General features: G+C 34.7%; 1 protein-coding gene across 2 annotated transcripts in view; it reads left to right on the forward strand.

The window, feature by feature from the left end:
* Positions 1 to 10,735, forward strand: part of CENPC (centromere protein C) — a 104,996-nt gene extending 94,261 nt beyond the window's left edge. For both annotated transcript variants that reach the window (XM_059160201.1, XM_059160195.1), the window contains exons 16-19: positions 285 to 380; positions 2,297 to 2,451; positions 9,511 to 9,601; positions 10,502 to 10,735. In XM_059160201.1, the coding sequence (XP_059016184.1) occupies positions 285 to 380; positions 2,297 to 2,451; positions 9,511 to 9,601; positions 10,502 to 10,572 (413 nt within the window). In that variant the 3' untranslated portion in view covers positions 10,573 to 10,735. The remainder of the gene's footprint in view (positions 1 to 284; positions 381 to 2,296; positions 2,452 to 9,510; positions 9,602 to 10,501) is intronic.
* Positions 10,736 to 13,370: the final 2,635 nt, after the last annotated feature.

The following is a 13,370-nucleotide window of genomic DNA, read 5'->3' on the forward strand; positions in this document are numbered from 1 at the left end:
CTCTCTGAGAGAATATTCTAAATTTTCTTGATGATGCAAGAGTATCCATAACAGGTTTGCAGAAAATAGTTTAGTATGTTTGCTTCTGTATTAAATCATTGTGGTTTTTGAATTTTTGTTTGTCAAAGTGGTCATTTATAAATAGGAAAATAGGAAGAGATTGTTATGCCTGTGGCAGTCTTTTTTTTTTTTTCCAACTTATTCATAGCTGTATTTAATATCAGACTTCTTTTTAATTGGGAAGAATTTTAAGTAGCTTTATTACAGTGGTATTTCTTTTGCAGAGAATAAATTCATGATAAATCTGAGTATACCTCTGGGAGATCCATTGAAGCCAACAAGGGTAAAGGACCCAGAAACAAGAGAGATTATTCCCATGGGTAAGATTAGGGATAATGAAAATGCTTAATTTAATAATTAGTAAGGACAGATTGCTGGCTTGGTGACTATCTATCTATCTATAGGTGACTACCTATCTACTTTCTCTTTTACTTCCTAGCTCTTTTAGAGCCCAGATCCATAGAGTATCTAATTCCAGTAAGCAGCCTTTGAGGATTACTCTGGAGGAGCTCTGATAGCAAACAATGTCTAGGGACACATAGCACAAGGCATTTATCCTCTAGGGTTCAGGTGCTATCATCAGGAGTGTTGCCTCCTGCAGTAGGGCCCAGGGGGAGGCAACCAAGATGACACATGGGAACAGGGGTTTTTTATGGGTAGTTGTTGCAATTTAGCTGGTAGATCCTAGAATAAACCCTTACTGTGAGTCCAGACAGGGATTGTGGACAGGATTTGGACAGCTTTCTGCACCATGGGATGCCAGTAATAGTACCTGGGAGATCAGACCTTTAGAGTGATGACGAGCAGGGACATTGATCGGCATACCATAAATGCCATGGTTAACCTAAGGCCAGCAGAGGGGTTCTAGAGGCCTACCGTCGTGTCTAATAGGCCTTAAAAGTACCTTGTCTGTGAAACCATGACTGGTTCCAAAAGATGAACTATAGTGTGGTGAGGGCAAATAGGGAACACTTAGCTATCTACCAACAGGCGGAATTTACATATAGGAAATAGTTAAATGTTTTAGCTGTTTTGACTATACCAGTGAGTACTCAGGACTAATTTCTCCTAATCAGAGGACAAATAGGTGCAACCAGAGAGGCAGTAATCGCATTCCCAATGAAAATTTTGGCTGTGAAATAGGTTCCATTTGACATCTTAAGTAGTATTAAGTATTTTTATAATTGGATTATTTATTTAGCAACAGAGGTAGAAGTACAGAAAATTTTGCTTAGTGTAACGTTCTTAACCAAAAACATTGCTATATTGTATCAGGTTAGAGAGTTGTCAGGAGTTCATAACTTTTTGTCTGTTTCTTGAGTCTGTATATTTTCTATCTACAATCTGTGAGATTACTAACATTCCTAAATACCCAAGGAAACAGAAGTTGATTGCAGAAGAATATATTAACTATATATTTGGAAAGGTTTATAAGTAAAAGGGGACTTCAGAATTAAGATAGTGATTTGTGAGCAATAGTAAGTACTCTGGCTTTACTTGATAAAAATCTTGCTGTTTAATAATCAGTCAAGCAAGCACAAAATAATCTATTACAATGATACATTTGTTAATTGTGGGCCATGTTAAACTTTATAAAGATGTGGAAATCTTGTTTCTTAGCTAATTATGTTCTCTGAGCTATAATAGAAATAATAATAATTTTACCATTTTTTTATTAATAGCTAAGACTTACCTAATGCTTATTAATTGTGCCAGACAGTATTTTAAATACTTTATACACATTTATTCATTTTTTTTTTAAAGATTTTATTTATTTATTTGACAGAGAGAGATCACAAACAGGCAGAGAGGCAGGCAGAGAGAGAGGAGGAAGCAGGCTCCCTGCTGAGCAGAGAGCCCGATGCGGGGCTCGATCCCAGGACCCTGGGATCATGACCTGAGCCGAAGGCAGTGGCTTAACCCACTGAGCCACCCAGGCGCCCCCATTTATTCATTTGATATTCACAATTCTAACATAGATGAACTATTATTGTCGCATTTTAGAGAAAAGAAAACAGAGGCATAGAGAAGTAACTTGCCTGGTCACACAACTTGTGAGATAGACAAAATTTGACCTCTACCATTCTAGCTCAAGTAAATGACCTTAATCACTTCTGTCATTGTAAGCCAGGTTTATATCTAGGAATAATGCTATTATATATGTGTGTATATATGTTATATCATTGAGCATTATTATTGCTATTGCTCTATATTTATATTAGTGTTTTTCCCTTAGATCTTTTAAGGCCACGAGATACATATCAATTTTGTGTTGAGCATCATGAGTTGAAAGTGTATAAAACACTGGATACACCTATTTTTTCTACTGGAAAATTGATATTGGGACCACATCAAGAAAAGGGAAAGCAGCATGTTGGCTCAGATATATTGGTGAGTGTATTTCTCCATATCTTTATGTTTCTCTATTGGTATAACTCTGATTTATTGGACTTGATGAGGCATTAAAAATGCTATTTTCTCAGAAATGATATTATTGTGGTGCATAGAGAATTTTTCTGTTAAATCTGTTTAGAGTCAATCAGGCAATGGTTCTTTAATAAGTACCTGTTCTCTGCATAGCCATGTAACCTTGAAATTTAAAAGTTTAAGGAATGTTCTTTACTTTGAGGAATGGTAGAATATAGATTTGCAAACAAATCATTAGAGCTGGTGAAAATTAAGTCTAAATTTCATTTCACTGATCATGTAGTTTAGGAATAATGAGGTTTTAAAAGTCTTTCTCAGAATCATGTAATTAGCAGTAGACTAAGGAGTAGGAGCTAGTTACTTCAAAAATACTAAATAATGTATTACTGTATGTGGCAGCATTACTGGCTGAAATTATAATGAGTTTCAAGGTGAGTCCATCTTTGTTCTCTCATTGGAGACACACACCTTTGCACCATTAATGTGAAGTATATATATGTTATATTTGTACATTTTGAATTTGAAAATTGCAGAATTTGAATATCACCAAATTTTAATAATATTTACTGTTTTAGGGATGCCTGGGTGGCTCAGTTGGTTGAGCATGTCTTTGGTTCAGGTCATGATCCTAGGGTCCTGGGATTAAAGTCCCACATCCAGCTCCTTACTGGGCAGGGAGCCTGCTTCTCCCTCTGCCTGCTGTTCCTCTGCTTTTGCTCTCTCTTTCTGACAAATAAATCAATCAAATCTTTAAGAAATATATATATTTACTGTTTTACTGCCATTTAAAAATACTTAGTCTAAGGCACATTTTTCAGTATGTAACATTTCAAGAACCTGTGGTATCATGGGTTACTGGAGTATTGCATTCAAAACAATTAATTTTACTCAAGAAAGAAAAAGAGAAGGAACACTAGGACCCTTGGGTTTATATTATCAAAGAAGGGCAAATTGAGGCAAGAAAAAAAGGCACACATGAAAGAGTAACTCATTAATACCTTAGTATGACTAGAATTAGAAAATACTTTAATCCAATCTTAAAATGATAAATATCTCCAGGTGCTATTAAAACAGTAAAAAACACATTTAACTAACTAAAGTAATGATGATTTCTGCATAATAATTAAGGAACAGTTAATAAGACAAGCATTATGAAATATCATCATTGAAATAATACCAGTTACCCATTAAACTGTGATGCCTTTATTAGACAAAAGAAAATTTAAATAGTAAATTTAAATAGAAGATGTTTGAGGGGCGCCTGGGTGGCTCAGTGGGTTAAGCCGCTGCCTTCGGCTCAGGTCATGATCTCAGGGTCCTGGGATCGAGTCCCGCATCGGGCTCTCTGCTCAGCAGGGAGCCTGCTTCCCTCTCTCTCTCTCTCTCTCTGCCTGCCTCTCCATCTACTTGTGATTTCTCCCTGTCAAATAAATAAATAAAATCTTAAAAAAAAAAAAAAGAAGATGTTTGAAAGTATTTAATCTGACTACTATTCTAAGGAATGTACATTAAAAAACATTAAAAACAAGAATATTTTATATTTACTGAGCTAGTAGAAATTATTGGGAAAATATCTGTACCCTTTGATTTATGACTCTTATTTCAGTATATTTTCCTCAGAAAATAATTTAAAGGGTAGGGAAACTGAACATATATAGGTATTTTTTGTAACATTGATAGTAATTGCAAAAATTAGAAACTATTGAAAAGTTGCAGAAAGAAATGGTTATATTTTATATTTTGACTTTATAATAAGATGTCATTATATGATAATAAGCAGTTATATAGCACTTAGATGTTCCAGATACTGTAATAAGTATTTTTATATCAGTTTAAGCATATAGTTTTGAAGAATAGCCATATAAGAAGAACTTTAGGATAAATATTTAAGCAAACGTATGGAAAATAGAAAACTGTTTTATTCTGACCAAAATTTAAAAATGAAAATTGAAGGAACTATAGAAAAATAACGTTATCAGGTGATCATAGTTTATTTTTATTTCTTCTAAATATTGCCTTTAACTTTTTAGAATGAAAATCAGAGTTATTCTTTTTTTTAATATGAGAGTATTTTAAAATTTTTTAAAACATGAAGGACACTTTTAAATATATGCTTTTGAAAAACAAAAGGGACCAGAGAGAGAACTAGCATAGACTGTTAACTCTTTCCTTCAAACTCAATGTTAAAAAGTCTGTATGAGAGGGAGATAGTAGCAGTAGTAGATTTGTTAAAATCAAACCACAAAAGAATTAACAGATTACTATGGGATTTGGTTGTGGAGCTCTCCCAAAAGATGAGATTTAGAAATGGAAATATAAAATATATATTTTATTATATTATATAAATATAAAATCTATAATATAAATATAAAAAAATATGTAATATAAAATAAAAAAGTGAAGTGATGTGAAAAACAGGAAAAGAAAACAGAAGAGAGGAAATAAAACCAAATGAGTGAAGGGATGGAAATATTTGAAAAATTAGACAATAAATGTTCCAGAACTAAAAAACAAAAAGTTAGAGCAACATACTTTAAAGAACCAGAGCTCCTTAGAGAAATGTCTGAATGGAGGCCTGGAGCTGAGCTTGAAATATGTATTTTTAAAGATTTATTTATTTATTTTAGAAAGAGAATGTGGGGAGGATTGGGAGAGGTTAAGTGAGAGGATCTCAAGCAGACTCTGCGCTGAGCGTGGCGTGTGACACAGGGCTCAATCCCACAATCCTGAGACCATGACCTGAGCTGAAACCAAGAGTTGGAGGCCTAGTGGACTGTATCACCCAGGTACCCCTGATCTTGAAGTGTTTTGAGTAAATAAGAATAACTTAAGTGGATTGATACATATCTACTATATATAAATTCATGAATTTGAAAGACTGATACTAAAAGAAAACCTAATTCACCACTCTTGGAGAATACTTATATTGACAACAAAGGATAAATAAAGGGAAATAATCGAATATTTTTTCTGCCCTTTTCTTATAAAGTGTACTATTACGTAACCAAATAAAAATGAGGTGAAGTTTGTTTTTGTTAGAAATATTTCATTTAGGGGTGCCTGGGTGGCTCAATTGGTTAAGCATCTGTCTTTGATTCAGGTCATGATCCCATGTTCCTGGGATCGAGCCCCTCATCAGACTCCCTGCTCAGTGGGGAGCTTGCTTCTCCCTCTCCCTCTGATGTACCCCCTGCTTGTACTCTCACTCTCTCAAATAAATAAATAAAATCTTTAAAAAGAAATTCCAATTAATAAATAAAAAAGAAATAGTAGAGTAAAATATTGTCATTTTGTAATCCTTGATAAACTGTTGGATCTGTCTAGGCATTGAGTATCAATGTCTGCTAATATCTAAAAAAGAAGACAACCCTGAAAGTTGAAAATAGAGCTACCGTATGACCTAGTGATTGCACTACTAGGGATTTACCCCAAAGATACAAATGTAGTGATCTGAAGGGACACTTGCACCCCAGTGTTAATAGCAGCAATGTCCACAATAGCCAAACTATGGAAAGAGCCCAGATGTACACTGACAGATGAATGGATAAAGAAGATGTGTGTGTGTGTGTGTGTGTGTACATACACAATATTCCATGTACACGTAATGGAATATTACTCAGCCATCAAAAAATGGAATCTTGTCTTTTGCAATGATGTGGATGGAACTAGAGGGTATTATACTAAATGAAGTCAGTCAGTCAGAGAAAGAATTACCAAATGGGCTCACTCATGTGGAATTTAAGAAACAAAACAGGAAAAAAAAAGAACAGGATCACAGGGGAAGAGAGGAAAAAATAAGACAAAACAAAATCAGGGAGACAAACCTTAGAGACGCTTATTTATAGGAAACAAACTGAGGGTTGGTGGAGGGAAGGAGAGTGGGAGGAGGGGTAAAAATAATTAATTATAAAAGTAAATTAGGGGCGCCTGGGTGGCTCAGTGGGTTAAAGCCTCTGCCTTCAGCTCAGGTCGTGATCCCAGGGTCCTGGGATTGAGCCCCACTTCGGGTTCTCTGCTCAGTGGGGAGCCTGCTTCCTCCTCTCTCTGCCTGCCTTTCTGCCTACTCGTGATCTCTGTCAGATAAAGAAATAAAATCTTAAAAAAAAAAAAAGTAAATTTAAAAAATAGGAGAAAAAAAATAAAAAGAAGATAACCAGACATTATGTGCCTCCTGATGGAAGAGTACAACATTGTATGAAATAGTCTTGCCTCTTCCATCTCCTTTAAAAACAATCAAACAGACAAAACCTATTAAGCAAACAACAAAAATACCCAAATTTGATCAAACTCTAATATCTAACCACCAATTTATAGGAAATAAAGAATAGATGACCTTTCATATGATACTCAGGTGTTGGTAATCAGCAAAATTCAGCTATGCAAAGATTTTTACAGCAAACTTTGCTGCTTGATTTCTTTAATAAATAAGTTGCAAGCAATAAAAACCAAGTAGAACCTATCTACTGTTTCTCAACCATGGCACTATTGACATTTTAGTTCAGATAATGCTTTGTTGTAGAGGGGCTTCCTATGCATTGTGGGATGTTTGGTAGCATCCCTGGCCTCTGCCAAGTAGATTCTAGCTGTACTCCTCTAGTTGTAAGAATCAGAAATGTCCCCAGACATTGCCTGTTGTCTCCTGAAATTGAGAAAGCACCCCCAAATTGAGAACCACTATAGATTGAGCAATTTAAGAGGATGAACAACTTCTTAAACAATACATTTAAGAGGGGCGCCTGAGTGGCTCAGTGGGTTAAAGCCTCTGCTTTCAGCTCAGGTCATGATCCCAGAGTCCTGGGATCGAGCCCCGCATTGGGCTCTCTGCTCAGTGGGGAGCCTGCTTCCCTTCCTCTCTCTCTGCTTGCCTCTGCCTACTTGTGATCTCTCTCTGTCAAATAAATAAAATCTTAAAAAAAAAAATACATTTAAGAAAAAATTGGAAATTTAATACTGACTGGGTATTTGATATTAAATATTCATTTATGTTTAGTTGTGATAAAACTTATAGTTGTGTTTTTAAAAAGCACCTTGAGGTGTGCCTGGCTGGTTCTATTGGTAGAACATGTGACTCTTTATTTTGGGATCCTGAGTTCAAGCCACATGCTGAGTATGGAGATAACTAATAATAATAATAATAATAAACCAAACTTTAAAAAATAAAAAATTAAAAACACCTTGACTTTTTTAGTACACACTGAAATATTTGCAGATGATTTATGATGCTGGGGTATTTATTGCAAGATAACATGGAATGGGGGAAGTAACGAGATGGAACGGGGGAAAGCTGTTGGTGTTGGGTATTCATGGGAGTTCGTCCTTCTGTATCTGTGTACTTCAGAAGCCTTCCAGTTTTAGTATGTGCTGCCGAAGCAAGCACTTTCAAAAACCTTCCTACCAAGATGTTTGCAGAAGTGGAAAGAGGTGTACATAGCTAAGCTGAATAGATAAAGCAAAAAAAAAAAAAAAAACCACCTAGAAATATATGCTTGACCTTCTGGGTAGTATGTTTGTTACCTTTTTGTCTTTTCAATTAATGCAAAATTATTTTAAGATATAATAAAAATTTTTAAAAGTAAATTATAAGGTACCGTACTTTGGAACCATTTGAAGAGTTTTTTCCCTATTTAGGGAGGCAGCATTTCATAGTGGTTAAGAGCATGAATTCTGGAATCAAAGTGCCTGAGTTCAAATCTCGTTTCTGCCTTTTACATTGTGAACTTGGAAAATTACCCCAGTCTGTTGCCTTATTTTCTTCATTTGTATAAAACTATTAAAATAGTACCTGTCTCACTGCCACTTACATACATAAAATGAATGTAAATTAGGTGCTCAGAATAATGACTGGCAAGGAGTAAGTGCTATATAAGTGCTAGCTGCTATCGTTTTTCTGGTATTTAAGGCTCATTTTACAAAGTTAAAAAAAAATAAGAGAAGGGGGTGGAAGAGGAGGAGTAATTCTCTGAGGCAAAATATTTTTGATGGCTGAATCTCAAAATTTGAATCTGAATGTTGGAAGGCTTTCGGTTTTTCTAGTTGTCCCAAAACCAAATCATCACTTGGGTGCTACCTATGTATAAAATGTAAAATTTGCCGTGACTATGAATATGGAAGTCTTTATGATTGAGAATTAGATTTATTCTCTTTTACTTTCTTGTTGATATTTGCTTAAATGTACCATTTATTTGTTTTACTTTTTGTCCTCTCTTTGGTCGGGTGATTGAATTACTTGTCCCAACCATGTAACCTTTGAAGAGGTGTATATAAGACCAAGCTATTTTGTAGTATAGCTAAGTGATATTATTTACAGTGGTTCTGAATTTTCATAAGCTGTTAAATAATAAGAACAAAAGAAATTTCTTCCAGTGTTTGTTTTCTGTTGCTGTTTTAACAAATTACTATAAATTCATTGACTTAAAACAAGACCTATTTATTATCTCACAGTTATATTGATTAGAATCCTGGTAAGCTTGGCCGAGTCTTCTGTTTAGAGTACCAAAGGGCTGGAATCAAGATGTTGGGAGCTCTGTATCCCTCTCTGGAGACTCTTAGGATGAATCTGCTTTCAGGTTTATTCAGGTTGTTGGCAGAATTCAGTTCCATATTGTAGGGCTGAGGCTCCCATTTCCTTGCTGGCTGTTGGCCAGAGTTCATTCTCAGCTTCTAGAAATAGCCTGTATTTCTTGACCCATGGCCCTATTATCTTCAGTGCTAGCAACAGTCTGTCCTTTTCATGTTTTGAATTTCTCTGGTTTTCCTCTGCTTCATCTCTCTTCTGCTTCCAGGAGAAACTCTCCACTTTTAACGGTTTGCGTGATTAGAATAGGCCCAACTATATAATCCAGACTTAACCTATCTCCCAGTCTCTAGGTCCCTTTTGTCATGTAACAAAATAAATTCTGGAGATTAGAGTGTGGACATCTTTGGAGGGTTGTGATTCTGCTTACTGCATTCCTTTAAGTTTTTTTGTACCATGTTGTGGTGGTGGTTCGATTTGAAATGAGATTTTAATTTTTAATTTTACAGGTTTTTTATGTTAACTTTGGTGACCTTTTATGTACCTTACATGAAACACCTTATATAATAACAACTGGGGATTCGTTCTATGTTCCTTCAGGTAAGGAAAATAAAGACAATCTTCTTTCATATAGTTAAAATATTTATATAGTTGCTCGTGAGTACCATGCAAATGGAAGCCACACGGGTCAAAATAAAATGTCATGTGATTCATGACAATGCATATTTTGATTTTGTCTTTAGGTAAGTATGTTAGTATATGGGTATGTGAAAATTGGATAAGAATTGCTTATTGCAAAGTGTATAAAGATTTAGTTGTGTCTAGGGTAGGAGGAAAATTATTTCTGCTATATTATCTATAAGACATTATGTAGTCAAGCAATTTTTAGTAGATTATTTTAAACATACAGAATAGTGTTTTTCATCAGCTATTAAAGAGCACAAGCCTCTGGAAAGAGAACTTTTAATTTGTTCATTTATTTATTCATCATTCGACAGAGAATCTGTTAAGCACTGCTCTCAGAGTATAGGATACATAAGTGAGCAAAATAGAGGAAAACTCCCTGTCCTTACGGAGCTTACATTCCAATGAAAGAAGATAATAATAATAATAATAGCAATGTTTATATAGTCCTTAGCATGTACCAGAACTGTTGTGAACACATTTTATTTATTGTAACTCAGTTAATCTTAGCATGTATTAGTTTGAATATACAGAAATTTTCTCTTCTTCACCCTCGTCTAATTCACCTTTGCATTCATTATCAGAATGATGTGAGATTTTCATTTCTTTCAAACCTTGTCTGGATCACAGGTGATGGTTAACTCTTGGATTTTTTAGTTCATGGAGTTGAATAAAACTTACTTTAGGTCAGATGAACTGATTTAAGAAAAAATTTGGTACTATATACTGTAACTGCCTTAGTGATAGCTAAATATTTAATCAAAAGGAAATGATGTCTATGGAAATAATTTTTTTTTCTTACCACTTTCCTTCTAGGTAATTATTACAACATCAAAAATCTCCTGAATGAGGAAAGTGTGCTTCTTTTTACTCAGATAAAAAGATGAAAGATGAAGCAAAGTTTAAATACTTGTGTGTGTATATATATTGTATGTGTATATATGTGGACACATATATATACACATACACGTAAATATATAAAAGTTTGTGCAGTTGAAACATCTTTATAATTTGTGATACATTTTAAAATAAAAATTTTATTCAGTTTTGTGTGTTCTTTGATAAACATTTCAAACTCCCATGTGTCTTCTGATTTTTCTACAAATGTACACATAGTCTGTAGTGATGCCCATATTCATAGTATTTTAATAACAGGAAAAGAATCAGCTCTCACAGTGAAATATAGGAGATTTCTTTTTTAGGAGAGATTTGATTAATATGTTCATTCATTTAATCTTTTCTAAATGTTTTTAAGTCACTAATGAAATAATGCAATAATAAGAATTGTGATATATATAAATAGTACATTTGTATTACTTTCTTAGGGCTTCGTAACAAAATAGTACAAATTGGTGGCTTAAAAATAAAAATTTATTGTCTCACTGTCCTGAAATCAAAATGTCGGCAGGACCAAGTTCTCTCTGAAACCTTCAGGTTTCACAATGATGCTTCTGCTTAGCACTCATCTTTCTATTAGAGGGAAAGTCAGTGTGAAAGATCATTTAAAAATAACTCTGACTTTCTTCTTAATATGACCAGATGCACTGAAAATATGTAGATTTAGGGGAGAAAAATGGCTAAATGTCACAAATTGCTAGCAGCTATTTTTGAAGTCATTTTAATAGGTATTTTCATATTGAAAATCTTAGTTTCATTTGTCATGTAATTTAACAGTATGTGTTCACTGTTGCTTTTATTAAAAAAAATCGTGCACATTCATTTTTTTTTTTTGAGGCTTGCTAAGACATTGTCTATTAACTTCTCAGTGTCTCTGTAAGAAGTTGCAGAATTTAGTATATGAATAAACTTCTATCACTAGAGAAACTGGTTATATTTGCTTTCCTAAGTCAAGAGTTATAGGACTAGATGTGTCTCCATCTTTACCTGGACTGGCCAGATTTTTGGTCAGTTATCTGCAATGGCTTGATTATTTTTTTAAGTGAAGCATTTATTTTATAGATGTAACTTACAAATGGTCAGATGCATAGTACATCTTAATGGTCAGATGGCAAGTACATCTTAAACTAAGTAACCCACAAAACTTCTGCCACTTCAGGAAGTTCCTGTTCTGTCCAATTCAATTCCTGCTAACCTGACTTGGACCCTGGGCCACTGTTCTTCTTTATCATGGTGGAGAGGTTTTGCTTATTCTAGAACTTGATATAAATGACTCATAAAATATACTTTCATTCAACACAGTGTCTAAGTTTCTTCCACCATAGTATGTATATCAGTTCATTCATGTTTTATTTCTGAGTAGTAGTCTCTGTGAACACTGTTCCTTTTTTAAAAAAAATTTTTTTTTTTAAAGATTTTTTATTTATTTATTTGAGAGAGAGAGACAGTGAGAGCATGAGCGAGGAGAAGGTCAGAGGGAGAAGCAGACTCCCCATGGAGCTGGGAGCCCGATGCGGGACTCGATCCCGGGACTCCGGGATCACGACCCAAGCCGAAGGCAGTCGTCCAACCAACTGAGCCACCCAGGCGTCCCTAAATTTTTTTTAAAGATTGTATTTATTTATTTGAGAGAGAGAGAATGAGAGAGAGCATGAGGGGGGAGGGCTAGAGGGAGAAGCTAAGCAGGGAGTCTGATGTGGGACTCTGTGCTGGGATACCAGGATCAGGACCTGAGCCAAAGGCAGCGGCTTAACCAACTGAGCTACCCAGGCATTCCTGTTTCTTCTTTTTGTAATCCTTGGAAGGGTTTGTAAGAGATTGGTAACATTTCCTTCTTAAGTGTTACAAAGAATTAACAGTAAAACCGTCCAGGTCTGGGGTTTTCTTTGTGGGGAAATTTTTAATTATGGCTTTAACTTTTTAATAAGTACCAGAATATCCAGATTTCTTATCTCTTTAGTTTTGGTAGGTTTATTTTTTAAAGAATTTGCATATCTCTAAAGTTTTACCTTGATTTGTGTGAAATTTTATATTTTCTCTCTCAAAAGCTTTTTTGAGATTTGACATAAAATAATCTTAAAATACTCAAATTAATATAAAAATAGTACAGTATCTGAAGCACAAATTTTGCTGTATAATTACTTTTTTTCCCTTTTTCTTTTTTTGGTCATTTTTTGCTAAGCTTTTACCGGTTGTTCTTTTAAAATAATTAACTTTTGGGGTACCTGGGTGGCTCAGTGGGTTAAAGCCTCTGCCTTTGGCCTAGGTCATGATCTCAGGGTCCTGGGGTCGAGCCCCGGGTCAGACTCTCTACTCAGGGGGAGCCTGCTTCCCCTTCCCCCTCTGCCTGCCTCTCTGCCTACTTGTGATTTCTCTTTCTCTGTTAAATAAATAAATCAAATTTAAAAAAAATTAACTTCGTTTAATTGATTTTTCTCTCTTTGTATTTCTGTTCAATTCATTTTTGATCTGCTCTTTATAATTTAGTGCATTCTGGGGCACTTGGGTGACTTAATAAGTGTAGTGTTGGGAGTCTTGGTTTCAGCTCATGATCTTGGAGTTGTAGATTGAGCGCCTCATTGAGGTGTGCTCCGTGCTCAGCGAGACATCTGCTTCTCTCCTTCTCCCTGTCCATCTTCCTTTCTCGCTCTTATGAAAAAATAAATAAATAAATGGATAAATAAATAAATAAATAAATAAAGAATCTTTATGATTTACTGTATTCTACTTTGGGTTTGATTTGCCCTTTTTTCCCTAGCTGCTTAAGGTGAATGTTTAGATTCTTTAA

Source organism: Mustela lutreola, chromosome 1, assembly GCF_030435805.1.
Source record: "Mustela lutreola isolate mMusLut2 chromosome 1, mMusLut2.pri, whole genome shotgun sequence".
Classification (NCBI taxonomy): domain Eukaryota; kingdom Metazoa; phylum Chordata; class Mammalia; order Carnivora; family Mustelidae; genus Mustela; species Mustela lutreola.